We start from the raw sequence: 23,050 nt of genomic DNA on the forward strand, positions 1-23,050 counted from the left end.
ACCTCTGGCGGTAAAACATACTACACTGCTACCTTAACAAGTACTAGAGACCCTACTATAGGGGCCAGCAATGTCCCTACAGTATTAGGAAATACCAACAACCTCATATCAGCTGGCTGTACTGGTACGGTAGGGCAGCCTGTCTGCTGGAATGTTAACCCCCCTCTTCATATCTCTGATGGAGGAGACCACAAGACAAGGCCCGAGAAATTATGGTACACAAAAAACTTGAGGAATTGCAAAAGTCCTTGTACCCGGAAATTTATTACCACCCCTTGGCCTTGCCCAAAACTCGAGGGAGAGAAAATTGATGCCCAGACTTTTGACCTCCTCACTGTTACACATAGTCTGCTCAATAATTCCAACTCTGGTCTAGCCAGTGATTGCTGGCTGTGCTTACCATTGGGAGATCCTGTTCCTCTTGCCATACCCAGTAATGACTCAAGCTATACACCCAATACTTCCTGCGCCATCATTCCTCCCCTTCGAGTACAGCCCCTCGAATTCTCTAACTCCTCTTGTATCTACTCTCCGCCTCTCAACAATTCCTACGACATTGACGTAGGCATAGCTGAGTTTACTAATTGCCCTATTATCACTAATGTTTCTCATTCGCTGTGCGCCCCAAACAGTTCAGTTTTTATATGCGGAAACAATAGAGCATATACATATTTGCCCACAAACTGGACAGGACTTTGTATCCTAGCCACTCTTCTGCCAGATATAGACATTATCCCTGGAGATGAACCTGTACCTATTCCAGCTATAGATCACTTTTTGGGAAGAGCCAAAAGGGCAATACAATTTATCCCCTTACTTGTAGGATTAGGCATCACTACTGCCGTAACAACTGGGGTTTCAAGCCTAGGGGTCTCTGTTACTCAATACACCAAATTGTCTCGCCAATTGATCTCAGATATGCAGGCCATCTCAAGTACTATACAGGATCTACAAGATCAAGTAGATTCCCTGGCAGAAGTAGTGCTTCAAAATAGGAGAGGCCTAGATTTATTAACTGCCGAACAGGGAGGTATCTGCTTGGCTCTACAGGAAAAATGCTGTTTTTACGCCAACAAGTCCGGGATCGTCAGAGATAAAACCAAGCGTCTACAAGAAGACCTAGAAAAACGACGAAAAGAAATGACTGATAACCCTTTTGGACTGGGTTCCATGGACTCCTCCCTTATATCATACCGTTATTGGGCCCCTGCTTTGCCTATTGCTCTTACTCTCTTTGGGCCTATAATCTTCAATAAGCTCATGACATTCATTAAGCAACAAATCGAGGCCATCCAAGCCAACCCATACAGGTCCATTATCATCGCCTTGAACAAGAGATCACGGTGGTCCATACTTACACTTGCTATAAACCACCTTCCTTGTGCGCTGAACTGGACAGCCAATGACGGGTAAGAGAGTGTCATCTCTCACTAACCTAAGACAGGAGGGCCGTCATAGCTACTGCCTAATCCCATGACGGGTACCAGTGAAGAGATGTGTCACTCCAACCTAAGACAGGCGCAGTTCCCGAGGGAATATCTTCTAGTCGTTTAATAATATAAAAAAGGGGACCTGTCCGGAGCCGTGAGGCTCGGAAATTGCCGCGGCCTCTGTTGCTTAAGCTCTGCATTGTGGAGACAAGATGGCGCACTTCCTGGTTCTTCATCATCAACTTTACCCGCGCGCGCCACTTTTCCCGCCCGCGCGTAGATAACCTCCCGCGCCCGGGAAAGACTAAGTCTACCGAGCATGCGTCTGGTGACGTCTCTCATTATTCCCCTCCCCTCCTGCTCTGAGCCCTTCCTCTTACCTGGCAGCATATATAAGGCATTACACCACCGCCATTAAATGAGACTTGATCAGAATACTGTCTTGTCTCCATTTCTTGTGTCTCTTGTCTCTCTAAATTCCCACCCCCTCCTCCAAGGTCTGTGTTAATGATCCCGCTGGTCGGGACACTGTCTCTTAATAAAAAATTAAAAAAAAATTTTTTGGAGCGCAAAAGGGCAGAATATATCAATAGTTAAAATGGACAAAACTCAAACGAAGTACACATATCTTTATATCTATGCCACAAAACCATTCATATAAATGCAAAAAGGTGTACATACAGTAATATTCACTATAATATTTTAATTCAATTGTAAAAATCTAGAAACAACCTAAATATTTTTCAACAGAGGAATGGCAAAATAATTACGGTTACCATCACCAATACCACCACACACACACATAATAAAGAGATAATCTATATTCACGAATAGGAAGATAATATTATCAAGATATCAGTTCTTTCCAACTTCATCTACAGATTTAATGCAATCTCAATCAAAATCTCAGCAAGCTGTCATGAGGATATCCACAAACTGATTCTAAAGTTTATAAGCAGAAGCAAAAAAAGACTCAAAGTAGCCAATAAAATATTGAAGAAGAAAGTTGGAGAACTAACACTATCAAACTTCGAGTACTACTATAAAGCTACAGAAATCAATACAGTGTGGTAACGGCAAAAGAACAGACAAATGGAGATCAATGGAACAGAATAGAGAGGCTAGAAATAGACCCACATAAATATAGTCAACTAATCTCTGAAAAGGAACAGAGGCAATACAATGGAGATAGTCTTTTCAATAAATGGTGCTAGAACAACTGGGCATCCACATGCAAAAAAATTAATCTAGACAGGCTTTACATTCTCCATAAAAACTAACAACATGGATTACAGACTTGAATATAATGCAAAGTTATAAAACTCCTAGAACACAGAATAAAATCTAGATAACTTTGGGTTTGCTGATGACCTTTCAGATGCAACACCAAAGGCACAATCCAGAAAAGAACAACCTGATACGCTAGACTTCACTAAAATTAAAAATTTCTGCTCTGCAAAAGACACCGTCAAGAGAATGAAAAACACAGCCATAGTCTGGGAGAAAATATCTGCAAAAGATTTCAGATAGAGGACTGTTATCTAGAATCTACAGAGAACTCTTAAAACTCAAAAATAAGAACATAATTCAAGTTTAAAAAAAAAAAAAGGCCCAAAGGCTTCAACCAGACACCTCACCCAAGAAGATATAAAGATAGCAAACAACCATATGAAAAGATGTTCCATATCACATGTAATCAGGGAAGTGAAATTAAAACAACAGTGAGAGACCACTACATACCTACTAGGGTGAGTTTCATTAATAAATCTTTATATTTCCTACAATTTCTAGCCCAGTAACTTAAATTTATTAGATCAAATGTATCAACACAAATTAAAATGTCACAATTGCACTTCTTAATAAAAGAACTGTTTCTTCTGAGTAACAGACTGCATATGTCTACTAAATACTATATTTAAATATAAATGTGTCCTAGCATCCCATCCTCCAAATGAGAAAGGTAGGACAATCAACCATTCATTTTTGGTTTAAGACGCATTTTTCTCGTCGGCCGGGCGCGGTGGCTCAAGCCTGTAATCCCAGCACTTTGGGAGGCCGAGATGGGCGGATCACGAGGTCAGGAGATCGAGACCATCCTGGCTAACACGGTGAAACCCCGTCTCTACTAAAAAATACAAAAAACTAGCCGGGCGAGGTGGCGGGCGCCTGTAGTCCCAGCTACTCGGAGGCTGAGGCAGGAGAATGGCGTGAACCCGGGAGGCGGAGCTTGCAGCCTGGGTGACAGAGCGAGACTCCGTCTCAAAAAAAAAAAAAAAAAAGACGCATTTTTCTTTCCTGCACCAATAAAGACCAAAAGTAACAACAACAAAAAGTTAACCAATATTTGATATATTGTTGTTACTCTCACATAGGCAAATCATAAAACGATACCACTTACTTTGAATGTTCCCATTCTACAACTCTCACATATATTACTTTAGAAAGAAACAGATTAAGGACCTTTAAAAAAAATGGTATAAAAAAGTTAAATACCTACCACTTACAAAAATACCTGGGAAATTGGAGGTGTTCAAACAACAATTCATTTTTTGAATTTATTTTTAGTAATTTTTTAAGATATTACAATACATATCTTTAATTTATAATGTATTCAGGTTATTCCAGTAAAATCTAGCAATTTTATACAGTATAGCTCCATTCCCTCCCCCTCTTCCTTTGTGCAATATTGTCATATATATTACATATATGTTATAAACCCAACAATACAGTGCTGTCACTATTGCTTAAGCAATCTTATGCTTTTTTTTTAAATTATGAGAATATATTTATTGTATTTACTAGAGTATTTCCAATGCTCTTCATTCCTTCCTATGGATTCAAGTTACCCTCTATTTCTTTTAGTATTACTTGTAAGGCAAGGATGAATTCTGTCAATCTTTGTTTACATGACAATGTCATTATTTCACCTTTTTTTTTTTTTTTTTTGAGACGGAGTCTCGCTCTGTCGCCCAGGCTGGAGTGCAGTGGCCGGATCTCAGCTCATTGTAAGCTCCACCTCCTGGGTTTACGCCATTCTCCTGCCTCAGCCTCCCGAGTAGCTGGGACTACAGGCGCCCGCCACCACGCCCAGCTAATTTTTTGTATTTTTTAGTAGAGATGGGGTTTCACCGTGTTAGCCAGGATGGTCTTGATCTCCTGACCTCGTGATCCACCCATCTCGGCCTCCCAAAGTGCTGGGACTACAGGTTTGAGCCACCGCGCCCGGCCTCACCTTTATTTTTGAAATATAGTTTCACTGGATATAGAATTCTTGGTCAACAGTGGTTTCTTTTTCCCCCTTTCAGAACTTTGTGTCACTGCACTGCCCTCTGGCCTCCATTGTTTCTGATGAGAAGTCAGTCAAGAGTATTGTTCTCTTGAAAATGACAAGTCATTTTTCTCTTGCTGCCTACAAGATTTTCTTTCCATCTAAGGGATTCAGCAGGTTGCCCATACTATGTCTAGGGGTGGTTCTCTTTTGTGTTTATCCTACTTAAAATTCACTAAGACTTCTGGTTCTGAGTGTTTTTAATCAAATTTGAAAAATTCTCAGCCATTATTTCTTCAAATTTGTTTTTCTACCACTTTCTTTCTCTTCACCTGGGAGTCCCATTACATGCATGCTTTGGAACACTTGACACTGACCTACAGATCTCAGAGGTTCTGTTCTTTTTTCTTCTCCAAACTTCTTTCTCTGCTCTTTGGACTGGACAATTTCTGTTAATCTTTCAAATCTCCCAATTCTTTCTTCTATCATCTCAGATCTGCTTTTGAGCTCATGTGAAGAAAGTTCATTTCAATTATACTTTTCAACTCTGGAGTTTCCATTTGTTTTTTTTTTTGTTTTTTTTTTGTTTGTTTTGTTTTTTGAGATGGAGCTTCACTCTGCTGCCCAGGCTGGAGTGCCATGGCAGTATCTCAACTTACTGCAGCCTCCCCACCCTGGGTTCAAGTGATTCTCCTACCTCAGCCTCCCGAGTAGCTGGGACTATGGGCTACCCATACCACCACACCCAGCTAATTTTATTTATTTATTTATTTTTGTATTTTTAGTAGAGATGGGGTTTCACCATGTTGTCCAGGCTAGTCTTGAACTCTTGACCTCAAGTGATCTGCCTACCTCAACCTCCCAAAGTGGTGGGATTATAGGCATGAGCTACCACACCTGGCCGCCATTTGGTTCTTTATTATAGTTTCTATTTATTGAGATTCCTATGTAACTCATTGTTAGTATTTAATTCTTTGAAAACCCTTTCCTTCAATTCTCTCTACATACTTGTAATAAATGTTTTGATGTTATTGCTAAATCTAATATCAAGATCCACTAAGAGTCCATTTCTACTATTTTTTCCCCTTGCATGGGACACACTTTCCTGTTTCATTGTACATCTAGTAATTTGTGGTTGAAAACTGAAAAAAAAATCACAAAAATTAATATTTCTTTCTTTTCTTTTCTTTTTTTTTTTTTTTTGAGATGGAGTCTCACACTGTCGCCCGGGCTGGTGTGCAGTGGCACGATCTTGGCTCATTGTAACCTCTGTCTCCAGGGTTCAAGCAATTCTCCTGCCTCAACCTCCCAAGTAGCTGGGACTACAGGCGTGCGCAACCACGCCCAGCTAATTTTTGTATTTTTAGTAGAGACAGGGTTTCACTATGTTGGCCAGGTTGGTCTTGAACTCCAGACCTCGTGACTCACCCGCCTCAGCCTCCCAAAGTGCTGCAACTACAGGCATGAGCCACCGTGCCCAGCCAAAAATGAATATTTCTTTTTTTTTTTTTTTTTTTTTGAGGCGGAGTCTCGCTCTGTCGCCCGGACTGGAGTGCAGTGGCCGGATCTCAGCTCACTGCAAGCTCCGCCTCCTGGGTTTACGCCATTCTCCTGCCTCAGCCTCCCTAGTAGCTGGGACTACAGGCGCCTGCCACCTCGCCCGGCTAGTTTTTGTATTTTTAGTAGAGACGGGGTTTCACCATGTTAGCCAGGATGGTCTCGATCTCCTGACCTCGTGATCCACCCGTCTCGGCCTCCCAAAGTGCTGGGATTACAGGCTTGAGCCACCGCGCCCGGCCCAAAAATGAATATTTCTTAAAAGTCATAAAAATTATTCAACTACACAGTCTTCACAAGATTATTTGTGGATTGTTCCTTTGTGGTGGCCAACAAAGCATGACTAAAGCTAAAGGCCCAAAGACAATGCCCAACAAAGGCAGAGCCATGGGGACAAAAATGTGTCCTCCCTTAAAGCTAGCTGTGCTTTCAGTGTATTGTTCAACTCTCAATAGAGCCTCTCCAGGCATCTACAGCTTTCACGCTGTTACTTTCTGTATTAGTTCATATTGCTGCTGTAATAAATTATTACAAGTTTGGTGACTTAAAACAACAAAGATTTTTTAGTCCCAGCTACTTGGGAGGCTGAGGCAGGAGAATGGCGTAAACCCGGGGGGCGGAGCTTGCAGTGAGCCGAGATCTGGCCACTGCACTCCAGCCTGGGCGACAGAGCGAGACTCCGTCTCAAAAACAACAACAACAACAACAAAGATTGATCATCCTATAGTTCTGCAGGTCAGAAGTCTGAAACAGGTCTCAGGAGGCTAAATTCAAGGTGGCAGCAAGGCTGTATCCCTTCGGGAGGCTCTAGCGGAGAACCCATTCCAGTTTCTAGAGGCTTACCCTCATTACTTGGCTCATGGCCCTCTTCTTTCATCTTAAAAACCTACATCTCTGGGACCAGTTCTTCTCATACTGCTATGACACTAACTCTCCTCTGTCTCCCTCTTCCACTTTTAAGAACTCCTGTGATTATATTGGGTCCACCCAGATAATCCAGGATAAATCTCCCTACCTTAAAGTCTATTATTAAGCAATGTTAATTCCATCTGCTCCCTTAATTCCTTTTGCCACATAATTTATATTCACAGGTTCTAAGATTTAGGTCGTGGACCATCTCTGGGGGCTAGTAGGGTTCATTATCTTGCCTACCACACCTTCCTATTAAAATCTCTGCTTATGAATTTCCATTTGGACATAAATGTTTGCTACGGTTAAAGTCTGTGTCATTTCCAGGGCTATTTATATTATCATAAAGCATAATAATGACGAGAATAAATCTGTAATGATGGTTTCAGGAAATACCCACTAGAAGATATTTAAAGGAAAAAAAAGAAAAGTATTTAAAGGATAGGTATATTAGAAAGCTGAAACACATCCAGTAAAACACATCATTAAGATCAATTTTTTTTTTTTTTTTTTTTTGAGGCGGAGTCTCGCTCTGTCGCCCAGACTGGAGTGCAGTGGCGCAATCTCGGCTCACTGCAAGCTCCGCCTCCGGGTTCACGCCATTCTCCTGCCTCAGCCTCCCAAGTAGCTGGGACTACAGGCGCCCGCCACCTCGCCCGGCTAGTTTTTTGTATTTTTAGTAGAGACGGGGTTTCACCATGTTAGTCAGGATGGTCTCGATCTCCTGACCTCGTGATCCGCCCGTCTCGGCCTCCCAAAGTGCTGGGATTACAGGCTTGAGCCACCGCGCCCGGCTAGATCAATTACATTGCCAAGAACATAAAATTTATCATGCCCATATACCTTTCAAAGTCCACTTTTATAAAACACCCTTAACAAAGTTAAACAGGCTTGGAGCTAATCTGGGAGGTGCTTGATATGAAAACTGAAGCCAGAAGATCTCAAAATAGATATAGATCAATAGACAAACTTGAACTACCAAAATTGAGCATTGGACATAAATACCAAAAATCTATTTTCCAGAATTGATTTGAAAATATAAATTAATCATACATTAATTTTAAATCACTCTGACAGGGTCAATCTATACTAATTGTATATTTATGGTATAAATAAGTACAGATGCATATATTGCAAAATCATTTTCAAATTTTTACTGTCATTGCTTTAATTCTAGTTTTTTAAAAATTCAAATTTAAATAAATGTATAAGTGAAAACTTCTGTGTCTGTTATTCTTCAGTATCTCTGAAGCATTACAAGTAATTTGTATACTTGCAATTTTTCAGAAATGTATTTATTAGCAATTACAATAAAAATTATATGAATAAAACAGAAAGAGAATATTATGAAATCCTCTTAAGATGTCCGGTTCACATTAGTCTTAAAATACCCAGATACTAAAGTCCTTCTCATCGTTTCCCATTCCCAACCCTCTACTGCTATACCCAACCTTACCAAACTACCTACAAGTTTCAAAAGTTCATTTAAACATCATCACCTCTACTAATTCTGCCTCAAGTATATTTTTACCTAACTTATTAGTTAAGCTTATTCACCTGGCTTATTCTCACGTGTCTTTCAGGATTCAGGTGTACCTTGTCTGGAAACATTGTCCTGACTTAATCTGTCTGAATTACAGGTACCTCTTATGAGTTTCCATCAAACCTTGTGTTCTGCCCTCTATGAGAGCATTTATCACAAAATGTTAATGTTGTCTAGTCCCTTATCTGTCTTTCTACTAATCCCAAAGATTACTAAGGCAGGAACCATGTTCTATCCTTGATATTCCTGTATCTGGATCACAGTAAATGTTTAAAAATAATGTTTGCTGAATAAAAGAAAATGCACACACATTTAATATGCTTAATTTTTAAACATTTCTCAAAAGCTTTGTTGTTGGCTTCCTAAACTTTAAGAAAGTTCAAGTAAGACAAAACTGAATGTGACCTCCAACCATATGGCAAACTAACATGACACAGGTCCCCCTTGCCCCAAAACACACAAAAACATACCTGATCAAATATGACAACGTTGTAAAAATACACAGCTGAATTTGAAAGAATAAAAAGGAGATTCCTGGGTAACAGAAACAAAGAGTATACTGAAAGGCAAAAGCGAGCGTAGAAGGTGACTGAAAAATATCAGGGGATGATAAGCTTTGGCTATAGGCCCTAACAGTTGGGCACTGGGAGCTGGGATTTTACAGGGTAAGCCTTTTACTGTTAAAAGTCTGTTAGTTTGACTTATAAAACTGTTTGCAAAACTGACTATGCTGTGCTAGACTGGAGAGAACAAGAATGATGGAAGAAAAGTCTGTTTATGTCTGACAATACCATATATTTTAGCCTAGCAGTCATAATATGAATTACATAACTCTGAGATGATGAGGTACACCCAGACCAGGGAAAGTGGTCTCTGGCATGCATCCAGATTAGGCTATGTCCAAGAATGCCCCAGTCTCATAATAATAAATATAAATAAGTCTAGGCCCAGAAACTAGGCTTCCAGAAGCACAATATCACTCAGATATTATCCACAACTGTGCCTCTGCTTATGAGGCGCTGGGACTTGGAAGCTGCATATCCTTCTGATGAGATTACCAATCTCTCTGCTATATAACCTAAACACAAAAACTTTCTTATATATCCTTTAGATTTGGATTTACTGCATCAATCCAAATCACTACGGAGGTTGTAATGTTTTGAATGACCTCTCAGGGATATGGGTGTACATGAGACAAGGTACTGGAACTGAGACTTCTGCTTAAATCCTGGACCCTAGAAGGAATTGCCACCTGAATAAAATGAGAATGCCAGGCCCAGAAAGTTTCAAAGGCAAATTCTATCAGTTAAAAAAAAAAAAATCAATTTTACACACTCTCTCAAAGAAAATAAAAGAGAACAAAATACTTTCTGACTTCACATTATGAGGCCAACATTACTGATTCCAAAACCAAAGCATGAGAAAAGAACACTAAAGACCAACATCCCTCATGAACATAAACACTGAAGTCCTCAACAAACTATTAGCATATCAAATACAGCAATATGCATACATATACATACACACACACACACACACACACACACAGAGAGAAAGAAATACAAATTACACCACAAAAATCAATCAATGCAATCAACATACTAAAAATCTAAAGAAAACAAATCGTATCAATTTAAACAGAAAACAACAATCAATTTAAACAGAAAAAGGATTTGACAAAATTCAACATCCATTCATAATAAAAACTCTCAGCAAAGCAGGAACAAAAGGGAACTTTCTCAATCTGATAAAGAGCATCTACAAAAAAATATACAGCTAACATCATACTTAATAGTAAAAGACTAAATGCTGTCTCTCTGAGATGAGGAGCTCTTATTCAATATTTTACTGGAAGCCCTGGCCAGTTTTAAAAAGAAAAAAAAAATGAACAGACGGCTTGATGGTATACATTTTTAAAAAAATACATATTTTAAAAAAAGAACTGAGATTAGAAAGGAAATAATACTATTCATATTCAGAGACAGTGATTATATACATAGAAAATCCCAAAGAAATGACAACTCCTAGAACTGGTAATTGTGTTTAGCAAGGTTACAGGATACAAGGTCAATCCCTCAAAATCAGCCATATTCCTACATACTAGAAACGAACAATTGGAAATGAAAAAAATTTTTTAAAAATATCATTACAATAGCTCCTTTATTAAAAAGCAACAAGTAGAGACATAATATATAACATTTACAGGATCTTCGTGCTGAAAACTGTAAGACACTGCTGAAAGAAATCAGGTAACATCTAAATATCAAAATTGATATATTGGGATTAGGGGTTTTTCGAAAGAATACTACAGGCCACTGCCACCCCTTTTGCCAGCTAGGTAATGGATCTGCTACCACCATCCCCAGCATCCATAAACAGCTGCTTTCACCGTCAGATTTTGAATAATTCCAAAATAAAATAATTTTTTTAATAGGAGAAAGATTTGTGACCTAGAGCAAAAAGTCCTCAGACATGGCACCAAAAACACAATCCATAAAATTAAAAATTGATAAAACTGAACTTCAATTTTAACATTTTTGTTCCAGAAAAGACATCATAAGAGAAATTAAAAGATAAGTTACAGTCTTATCTGTTAGAGAAAAGCTTTTCATTTCTCTTAGCGATGTCTTTTCTAGAAAATTTTTGGAAATCACACATTATAAAAAAGATTTATATCCAAAGGACACAACGAACTCTCAAAATTTAACAGTAAGAAAACAATCCCCCAACTTCAAAAAAGAAAACAAATAACCCAATTAAAATATGTGCAAAAGACTTGGACACTGTAATATAGAGAAGATATAAATGGACAAACACACAAAAGATGTTCAAAATTAAAATTAGGATGAGATACCACTATGCACCTACTAGGAATGGCTAAAAACAAATATTGACAATACCAAGTGCTGGTAAGGATGTAGAAACTGGAATTTTCATACATTATTGATGGGAATGCAAAATGGTACAGCTACTCTAGAAATGTTTTGCAGTTTCCTATAAACATACAGTTACCATGTGACTTAGCAATCCTACTCTAGGTATCTACCCAAGTGAACTGAAAATGTGTTTTCACACAAAAATCTGTATACAAATATTTATAGTATAGCTCTATATAAAAATGCCAAAACCTAAAAACAATCCTAATAACCCTCAACAAATGAATGAGTAAATAGTGTGGTATACCCTTACAATAAAATACTACTCAGCAATAAAAAGGAACAAACTATTGATAAGTAGAATCACCTCAAAGGATTTCAAAGGCACCATGCTGAGTTTTAAAAGCCAGTCACCCATGGTTACGTACAGTAGAATTCTATTTATATGACACTCTCAAAAGGACAAAACTATAGTGACCAAGAAAGATCAGGGGTTCCAAGGATTATAAGGATGTGGGGAGTATGGTCAGGTACAGTGGCTCACGCCTATAATCCCAGCACTCTGGGAGGCTGAGATGGGAGGATCACTTGAGGCCAGGAGTTTAAGAGCAGCCCAGGCAACATAGCAAGACACTGTCTCTACAAAAAAATAAAAAACCAACTTAGCCGGGCATGGTGGTGTGCGCCTGTAGTCCCAGCTACTCAAAAGGCTGAGGCAGAAGGATCACTTGAGTCCAGGAGTGTGGGGAAAAGAACGAGAGATCAGTTGGTTACCATGTCTATATAGAAGGAAGTAGACATAAAAAACTCCATTTAGTTCTGTATTTGAGATGCTGTTAATCTGTGACCTTACCTTCAACTTTGTCCTTGCAAGAGACATGTGCAAAGGTGACTTAGGTTAAAAGGATTTTGGGCGGTGCAGAATGTGCCTTGTTAAACAAGTGCCTAAAGGCTGCTTATGGTTAAAGGTCATCAACATTCTCTTAAATCTCAAGAAAGAGAAAAACATTTGTCTCCTGCCCCTCCCTGGGCAATGGAACATCTCCAGGTAACACCCATTGTGCGTTCTGTTTACTGAGCAAGGAGAAAACCACCTTTAGGAATAAGGTGGGGCTTGCTGGAGCAATACTGCTAAAAGGTTTATGGAGATGTTCGCATATGCATCTCAAGGCACAGCATTTTCCTTTAAACTTATTCATGTCACAGGGATTTTTGTTCATATGTCTTACTGCTGATTTCCTCCCTACCATAGTCCTATTGTCCAGTCACTCCCTTATCTTTTGATGGTAAAGATAATTGTCAATAAATACTAAGGGAACTCAGAGGCCGGTGCCGGCGTGGGTCCTCTGTAAGCTGAGCGCCGGTCCCCTGGGCCCCGCTTTTCTTTCTCTACACTTTGTCTCTGTGTTTTATTCCTTTTCTCAAGTCTTTCGTTTCCACCTAACGAGAAACACCCACAAGTGTGGAGGGGCAGGCCACCCCTTCACAGGAGTTCAAGGCTACAGTACCCATGACTGTACCAATGCATTCCCCGCCTGGGTGACAGAGCGAGACCTGTCTCTTAAAAAAAAAAAAAAAATGTGGGAAGGATGTGTCTATGCTTACTAAGAGACAAAAGGGACAAGAGGGCTTTTTTTGGCAGCAGAGGTAAGGGGGTGTTATAGAACTGTTCTATCTCCTGATGTTGGTACTAGTGAAAAACTATATAAAGTGCTGAAGTTCAGAAAACTGCTCACCTCCACAAAAAGTCCAATTTTACTATGTTAATTTTAAAAATATTTTTAAAAGTAAATGGAAAGGTTACAAAAACCACCCTACTAACAAGTTATTTATATTAATATATAGAAAGGTTTCATTACTTCATTTAATATTTTGACTACAGACTATGTAACAGTTTGAGGAAATACATATCAAAAAGCTGAAATCATGTTAATAGCATTTAGATTTTGATAAACATACTAGGTGCCATTATCTTATTTGATCCTCATAACTGCCCTGAAAGTGCATATTATTTATTATTCTTAGTTTACCAGTGTGGAAACAAACTACAAGAAATTAAGTAACCTGCCCAGAGTTGCAGAGATACTAAGTACCTGAGTTAGGAATTAAACCCAATTCAGTATGTAGCCAAACAGTAAGTGTTCAATTAATGTTGAATGAATGAATGAATGCATACAAAGCTCGTGCTCTGATACTATGGTGTTTTCTGATAAATTTAATCACATTAAATGTATATATTCATATTTTAAAAGGCCAGAATAGAATGTGGAAGGATTAAATTTAATATAATTATTACATCTTTTTTAGTTAATTGCTTAAGTGAACAAAAGGTCATACTAAAAGAGGAATATTTATGAGAAACACTATCCCGTTTACCTGCATTTGCAAATAATTTTCTTTTTTTAAAGTGCTACACAGCCTATTTGCTATATGAAATGAAGAAAAAGATAAACACAGATTAATACCATTTTCCCCTCCCTTAGAATTCTTTAAATTAAAAAAAATCAAAAGACCAACTGATACCAATGGAATAATTTCAAACCAGTATATAAACTTTCTTTAACTAGGTCTCCTTTCTTAAACATACTCTTTACTAGGGCCATTTTGGTGGTAGCATGTTTTAAGACCACTCCATCCAAAATAAATAAAAGTTCACAGACACTTGGAATAATTGAAAGACAGAAAAGACCTTTTAAATGTGATGCAAATAGTCCCCCTTATCTGTGGGAGGTTAAGTTCCAAGACCCCTAGTGGATGCTTGAAACTGCAAAACTGCAGATGGTATCGAAGCCTGTATGTACTGTTTTTTCCCTATGTATCTGTACCAATAGAACAGTTATGACAGTATTTTGTAACAAAAGTTATATAAATGTGGTCTCTCTCTCTCTCTCAAGATATCTTATTGTACTATACTCACCCTTCTTGTGATCTGTCAATCTGATAACCAAAGTGACTACTAAGGGCTTAAGGGGCAGGTAGTGTATACATTGTAGATACACTGGACAAAGGCATGATTCACCTCCAGGACAGAATGGCCCAAGACTTCACCATACTACTCAGAACAGCATGCAATTTAAAACTTGTTGTTTTTGTCTGAAACGTTCCATTTAATATTTTCAGACTACACATGACCACAGGTAACTGAAACCACAGAAAGCAAAACTGCAGATAAGAGGGGGAAGACTACCTCTTACATTAATGTATCACATTTATAGTTTAGACACAGTGAGTTTTGATTTTATCATATAACAGATCAATATCCAATATATTGAGTTTATTTCAATATTCAATAACATGTATTAAAATTTCTATGACATTTAAATGTTCTTGTCATGCTTGTCATGAGACTACAGTTAAGCACTACCCTAGATTATGAAATATATTGTGCAGAAAACATGAACCAGCAGGCCTGTGACTGCGTATCCTTAAAAAAGCCTGCCTGCGGCCGGGCGCAGTGGCTCACGCCTGTAATCCCAGCACTTTGGGAGGCCAAGGCGGGTGGATCACGAGGTCAGGAGATCGAGACCATCCTGGCTAACATGGTGAAACCCCGTCTCTACTAAAAATACAAAAAATTAGCTGGGCATAGTGGTAGGCATGTGTAGTCCCAGCTACTTGGGAGACTGAGGGAGGAGAATGGTGTGAACCCGGGAGGCAGAGGTTGCAGTGAGCCGAGATCACACCACTGTACTCCAGCCTGGGTGGCACAGCAAGATTGCATCTCAGAAAAAAAAAAAAAAAGCCTGCTTGCAGAAAGGAAATCAGTATACTGAAGGGAAATCTCCACTCCCATGTTTACTGCAGCAGTATTCACAATAACCAAGATACGGAATCAACCTAAGTACCCATCAATAGATGAATGAATAAAGAAAATGTGGTACATATACACAATGGAATATTATTTAGCCATAAAAAAGAATGAAATCCTGTCATTTACAACACAGAAGGAACTGAAAGACATTTAAGTGAAATAAGCCAGGCATAGAAAGACAAGTATTGCACATGTTTTCACTAATATGTGGGAGCTTAAAAAAAAAAAAAAAAACTGAACTCACAGAGATAAGAGAATAGAATGATGTTAGTGTCTTATGGATAGTCATTTAAGTGTGTAAACATGGGTTAGAAGTGGGAAACTGGGTAGAAGTTTTACAAGAAGATTTAAGATGGCCAGGGAGCTTAAAAAGGCTAGCTATGAGAGGTGATACAGAGTTGACATATCTCTAAGTAGAATTACCAGATGCTTAGAAGGATAGTGGGGAGTGGGGCATAAAGAGGGGATGGTTAATGGGACAAAAATACAGTTGGACAGAAGTAAGATCTAGAGTTCAGTAGCAAAATAGGGCGCCTACAGTTAACAACAATTTGTTGTATATTTCAAGATAAATAAAAGAATGGAATTGGAATGTTTAATTGGGGAATCCATCACCTCAAGCATTTATCATTTCTTTTGAAGATAAATATGTACAACTATTACATATGTAAAACTATTATATATCCATAATAATTAAAAACAAAAAACAAAAAGAAAAAACAAACCAAAAAAAGAAAAAAAAAAGAAAAGCCTGCTTGCAAGGTTAGCTCTTGGCCGACAGCTGGGAATTGGGATTTGGGGATGGTTCTCACCATTTCCAGAACTGATTAAGCTGCTCACTAAGCCTAAATTGTTTATGCAAACAATGTAATTTATGCTAAACACCTGCTTTCCTTCTGTGAGCCTGAAATTTTGGTATATACCAGTGAAAGGGTGCTTATATGACCAGCCCCCTAATTAAAAACCTGGGGTGCTGAGCCTCTAACATTGTCCCTGATAGATAATGTTTCACAAACGTCGTCACAACTTGTTGCTGAGGGCACTGAGTACATCTTGCCTGACTCCATTAGGAAAGAACTCTTAAAAGCTTGTACTTCCTCTGGACTTTGCCTCATGTGCCTCTTCCCTTTGCAGATTTTGCCCTGCATCCTGTCTCTGCAATAAATCAGGTGCAATTAAATGCTGAGTCTTCTGAGTCTCCTTACCAAATCGGTGAACTTGGGGACAGTGTTGAGGTCCCCTGCAACACGCATACTAAAAGATATCTGAGTAAAATATATACCTACCATCTTACCAGGCAATGTGCTCTTGGAGGAAAGTCATTATTCATACACAGCAAATCTTGCATAGATTGTGGAATAACATCTACAAAAACATTTGACAATGAAAAAGTTAGTATGTTCATGATCAGGCAGAGTTTTATAATATGCTTTGAGGAAACACATGTCTTGCTAGACCATGCAGTTTTGATAGTGCTTTAAGATTCATATCTAAAGATAGCTTGAGTACAGGGAGAGGGATCTCTCATTTTTTTTCTTCAAACAAAAATAGCCTATAAAAAAGACATATGCCACTCCCATGTTTAAAATATTTTTTTGCTTCTGAGTCATGACTCACACAATTCCTCACCCTTACCAGAAAGCTTTGTTTTATTTATTCTTCTTGGCCTTACCTTGCCTCTACTTTTCTTCAACATTCTATTTAGAGATATGTCAACTCTGTATAACCTTCCATAGCAAGCCTTTTTAGGCCCCCTGTCCATCTTAAATGTTCTTGTAAAACTTCTACCTGGCTTCCCACTTCTAAACCATGTTTATACACTTACATTACTATCCATGTTAAGGTACTAACATCAAAGATCATTATACTCATAAACACATGATAAATTCAATGCATAAAAAATAGTATCCATTCATAAAAACGATTTTTGTTGTATAGCTATCATTGCTTAGCAAATCTATACTTTTTATTTTGCTAAAAGACTAAAGAGAATGCTAACGATTTGATGCTTTTCAGACCAAAAGCAATAGGCAACTCCAACAAAACAAATGATTAGTGCTCAAATCTCCTGACGTCTGATAATATAGTTTTAAATGAGTATCTGTAAAATTGAGCTGATGGTTTGGCTTGTAACTCCCACCATTAGTTACAGCCTCAATCAACCAAATTAAAAGAAAACTGCACTTTATATGTACACATGCAACGATGCCTTAACTAGCTTAAAATTCATTCACCTTTCGCTGGGCCCAGTGGTTCATGCCTGTAATCCCAGCACTTTGGAAGGCTGAGGCAGGATCACCTGAAGTCAGGAGTTCAAGACCAGCCTGGCCAATATAACAAAACCCTGTCTCTACTAAAAATACAAAAAATAACTGGGCGTGGTGGTTGGTGCCTGTAATCTCAGCAACCTGGGAGGCTGAGGCAGGAAAACTGCTTGAACCCGGGAGGCGGAGGTTGCAGTGAGCCGAGATCGCGCCTTTGCACTCCAGCCTGGACAACAAGAGTGAAACTCCGTCTCAAAAAAAAAAAAAGAAAAAAATCATTCGCCTTCATTGTACCACAGTCTCCTTCATCTATTCATCTCAGACCTGATTCTAAGCCTCCTTACTACAGCAGTTTTTCCTTGATGTATAGTCTTCCCTTAAATTAACAGCACTTAAATTTTCGCTACTGAATAGTTTCTTCATTAATTGGCAGAATGTTGAACCTGAAAATTGCTGGCCATTATGAGACTTCCCACCAATTGCACACACTTCCCTCATCTTAAAGTTCTCATATTCACATTCTGGCTTAATTATTTTATTTTGCTGTATAATTCCTTCCATATATGTATATATGGTTAGTGTTATCTGCCCTGGTTTATGAATCTGAATGCACATGTTATCTAATTGTTTTGTTTCTAAGAAGAATATACATAATAGAAAAGGTGACATAATTCTATTCCTACACAAGAAAAAGCACAGATTGTTTTCAGGTCTGAGCTTACAAATGATAATCCACTATGATCAGAAAAAATTTAACACATTCTACCTATTTATTTGCTTAGTGAATGAAGAAGGGTATTTGACTGGCAGCTCCAAACTTCATGTTTATTCAGTATCTTGCTCACTCACTGTTATGCACTAGTTCATCTAAGGACAGAAGATTTTGGATGATTTGACCTATTAACAATCATAGACACCATTTATTGATACCTGGCATGGGTCAGGTACTGAGATAGTTGCTTAGGTACTATCTCATTAAATCTGCACTTAGTCCTCCAGGTAGTATCTCATTAAATCTGCACTTAGCCCTTCAGATAGTATCTCATTAAATCTGCACTTAGCCCTTCAGGTAGTATTACTTCATTTTACAATTGAAATAACTCAAGCTTAGAAGGGTCAACTAACTAGCAAGTAGAAAAAATAAAATTTTAATCCACTTGTTTTGACTCCAAAATCTGGAGTAAATCCAAAATACTACCCTCTAATCAACAGATTTTCCTTTATTTGTAATCCTTCAAAGCCAAAGTTACTTGCTTAATTCTCCTTCTCTAATTTCCCAATTAAAAGTGATCTTTTCTCCTCTGAATTCCAACAGAACTTTATCTGTACTTCAGGATGCACTTATCACTTTTTACCTATTACTGTTAATTACTTATGTATCTTATCTTCCCTACTGGAATGTAAGTTTCATTTAAGTTTGGGTTCTACAGGGCTTGGAAGAGTACCTGGTACATGTTAGGTACTCAATAAATATGAGCTGATTTAATTAATTAAAAAATGAATGAAACTGTAATTCATCCTCTACCTCAGATGTGGTGAAACAACTTTGCCAATGTAAAACAGTTCCAGAGGAACTGACACTACAGAAGAAAACTAAATTCGTCATTCAAAATTACAGCCAATCTTAAAAGTTAGAAGTTAATTATTATTATACAGAAATAACTTACCCTCTAATAACTCATCCTTTCCTTCTTTATCAGTGGACTCTTGTACAAGATAATGATGAGTGACTGAGAACTTGAAGTCAGCAAAGGAAATTTCATCTGATTTCTCTTCCCATGTGCCAGAAGTAAATATACCCTATATGTAACAATAAAATGGAAAAATATTTACCTTAATCAACAGCTATCATTATATTTACTAACACAGGGATATTTTCCCCTTTTTCTGCCCTATAAATATCCTCCATACAAAGAAAAAAGAAAAACATAAAAGTGAATACAACCAAGAGAAAATTATTTTATAAATGATTTATCACAGTGTTCCTTTAAAAAGAAATTTCTCCTAGAATATTAACTATCAAGTGACTTACAAAGATTAATAATTTTTTCCAGGATGTCTCTATATAAAATCATGAATACATCACTGTATATTAATAATACAGCATATAGCATTATTTGACACCAGAAACTGCTTCATAAAGAAGCAGTCTGCACAATCAATTTAATGGCATGACACCTGTAGCACTTATTTAACAGATTCCTGCTTCTTTATCAAGCTTTGGCATTCAAGTCTTTCCATTTGAACAGCAACTTCTTGAATGGAAAACACATATTAACTAAGAGTTCCAAAGAGTTCCTTAGTTATAATAACCCTAACCATAAAAAAGGATTTTTCCCACAGGGCTTCTAATCTCCCATAGCTACTTTTTCCAATGGAGAAGTAAACAGTCATTACAGCATAGCACCATTACGAGGCAGGAAATACCAACTAAGCAACTAGCTAAGCACAGATAGCCCCAAACTAGACTGAAAATGTATAAGCAACAGATCTGTGAGTTACTATTTTAAAAATGTTTTCATGGCCATCCCTAGTGTAAACACCTGAATGTTTTATATATATTCCTGGAAAGATATGTATAATTCTAAATTAAATAAAATCCTCTTTTAAGTGTCCGAAGTATATATTATTACATAAGTACATCAAATATCAATCTTTTCATTGGGATTTGAATTGTCATGTATGATACACATCCAAAATCATAATTTTTATTATACTTTAAGTTCTAGGATACACATGCAGAACATGCAGGTTTGTTACATAGGTATACATGTGCCATAGCGGTTTGCTGCACTCATCAACCCATCATCTACATTAGGTATTTCTCCTAATGCTATCCCTCCCCTGGCCCTCTCCTCCCCCAACAGGTCCCAGTGTGTGATGTTCCCCTCCCTGTGTCACGTGTTCTCATTGTTCAACTCCCACTTATGAGTGAGAACATGCAGCGTTTGGTTTTCTGTTCCTGTGTTAGTCTGCTGAGAATGATGGTTTCCAGCTTCATCCATGTCCCTGCAAAGGACATGAACTCATCGTTTTTTATGGCTGCATAGTATTCCATGGTATATATGTACCACATTTTCTTAATCCAGTCTATCATTGATGGACATTTGGGTTGGTTCCAAGTCTTTGCTATTGTGAACAGTGCTGCAATAAACATACGTGTACCTGTGTCTTTATAGTATAATTATTTATAATCCTTTGGGTATAGACCCAGTAATGGGATTGCTGGGTCAAGGAAATAAGAGAGGACACAAACAAATGGAAAAACATTCCATGCTCATGGATGAGAAGAATCAATACTATGAAAATGGCCACACTGCCCAAAGTAATTTATAGATTCAATGCTATCCCCATCAAGCTACCATTGGCTTTCTTCACAGAATTAGAAAAAACTAAATGTCATATGAAACCAAAAAAGCGCTCATATAGCCAAGACAATCCTAAGCAAAAAGAACAAAGCTGGAGGTGTTGGGAGACCCCCTGACACTATTGCTATGGAATAAAAGATGAAATGCTCCTGATTATTGTAAACACAAAATTGCATGCAGGATTGTGTAAAGCCAATGCCAGGTTGGACTGCCAGAATGAGCCAACAGCACGTGATGTTCTTCCCCTGCAGAGAGCCTACGAATGGACGTGCAGTCGGGGACATTTCACATCACCAAGATTCCTATCCCAGAAAAGCAGATGTTCATAGCTCTGGGAATAGAATGCGACCCTTGTGGAGAGTCTATAAACAGACGCTTGAGGAGCGCCTGTTCATATGGATAAGACAGGGCTATAAACGCCCTGACCTTGCCATGGATCTTCTAGGCCTCTTTAGGGTTAAAGCATACTCCCTTCTGAGAATTTCTGGTCTAACTGGTTGTCTAGCTTCATGTCCTGTTTCTATGGATTGTTTGTAACCAGCTTTTGCTGCAACTACTACTGCTGAATAATATCTTGCTAATCACAGGTTATGGAAAGACTGTGTTTCTGTTTGAAGGCTCTGTTAGAAATTACTGATGCACACACTATATTGTAAATTCTTATCTCTGTATATTGTACTTCTGCACACAGATGTTATGTCAAAGAATTACGTCATCCCCATGTGACCATCTCACCTCATAATTAAATGACCCTAAATCCCTCACTAACCTACCCTCCCCTCACTAAACTTAATAATAAATGCTGGTATATCCAGTGCATTGTTGGCACCGTGGGACCAGAAGGCAGTGACCCCCCGGACCCAGCTTTCACTATCTTGTGTCTATTATTTCCCAACCTGCCGATCTGCCTGGGAACAAAGAAAGAGCCCTGTTCCATTGCAGGCTGCAGGCCAGATCCCGCAATATGGAGGCATCACACTACTTGACTTCAAACTGTACTACAAAGCTACAGTAATCAAAACAGCATGGTACTGGTACCAAAACAGAAATATAGACCAAGGGAACAGAACAAAGGCCTCAGAAATAACACCACACATTTACAACCATCTGATCTTTGATAAACCTGACAAAAACAAGCAATGGGGAAAGGATTCCCTTTTAATAAATGGTGTTGGGAAAACTGGCTATCCATACGCAGAAAACTGAAAGTGGACCCCTTCCTTATACCTTATACAAAATTAATTCAAGATGGATTAAAGACTTAAACATAGGCCGGGCGCGGTGGCTCAAGCCTGTAATCCCAGCACTTTGGGAGGCCGAGGTGGGCGGATCACGAGGTCAGGAGATCGAGACCATCCTGGCTAACACAGTGAAACCCCATCTCTATTAAAAATACAAAAAAATTAGCCAGGCGTAGTGGCGGGCGCCTGTAGTCCCAGCTACTCGGGAGGCTGAGGCAGGAGAATGGCGTGAACCCGGGAGGCGGAGCTTGCAGTGAGCTGAGATCCGGCCACTGCACTCCAGCCTGGGGGCAGAGCGAGACTCCGTCTCAAAAAAAAAAAAAAAAAAAATACTTAAACATAAGACCTAAAGCCATAGAAACCCTAGAAGAAAACCTAGGCAATACCATTTAGGACATAGGCATGGGCAAAGACTTCATGATTAAAACACCAAAAGCAATGGCAACAAATGCCAAAACTGACAAATGGGATCTAATTACTAAAGAGCTTCTGCACAGCAAAAGAAACTATCATCAGAGTGAACAGGCAACCTACAGAATGGGAGAAAATTTTTGCAATCTATCCATCTGACAAAGGGCTAATGGATCCAGAATCTACAAATAAACAAATTTACAAGAAAAAAACAACCCCATCAAAAAGTGAGCAGAGAATTTATTTTTTTCTTCTTTTTGAGACCAAGGCTCGTTCTGTCACCCAGGCTGGAGTGCAGTGGTGTGATCTCGGTTCACTGCAACCTCCGCCTCCTAGGTTTAAGCGATTCTCCTGCATCAGTCTCCCATGTTG

The 23,050-nt window shown here is 38.5% G+C and overlaps 1 protein-coding gene across 3 annotated transcripts in view; it reads right to left on the reverse strand.

Annotated features, from left to right (window-relative positions):
• The window catches only part of RAB3GAP1 (RAB3 GTPase activating protein catalytic subunit 1), a 122,949-nt gene that overhangs the window by 65,695 nt on the left and 34,204 nt on the right, over positions 1-23,050 (reverse strand). For all 3 annotated transcript variants that reach the window (XR_004441803.1, XM_033231679.1, XM_033231680.1), the window contains 2 exons: positions 19,326-19,458; positions 16,681-16,759 (listed from right to left, as the gene is read on the reverse strand). Coding sequence is in view for 2 of the 3 variants with exons in the window: in XM_033231679.1 (XP_033087570.1) it covers positions 16,681-16,759; positions 19,326-19,458 (212 nt within the window). In the remaining variant the exon portion in view is untranslated. The remainder of the gene's footprint in view (positions 1-16,680; positions 16,760-19,325; positions 19,459-23,050) is intronic.

The sequence above is a fragment of the Trachypithecus francoisi genome, unplaced genomic scaffold (assembly GCF_009764315.1).
Source record: "Trachypithecus francoisi isolate TF-2019V2 unplaced genomic scaffold, Tfra_2.0 Lachesis_group13, whole genome shotgun sequence".
Classification (NCBI taxonomy): Eukaryota; Metazoa; Chordata; class Mammalia; order Primates; family Cercopithecidae; genus Trachypithecus; species Trachypithecus francoisi.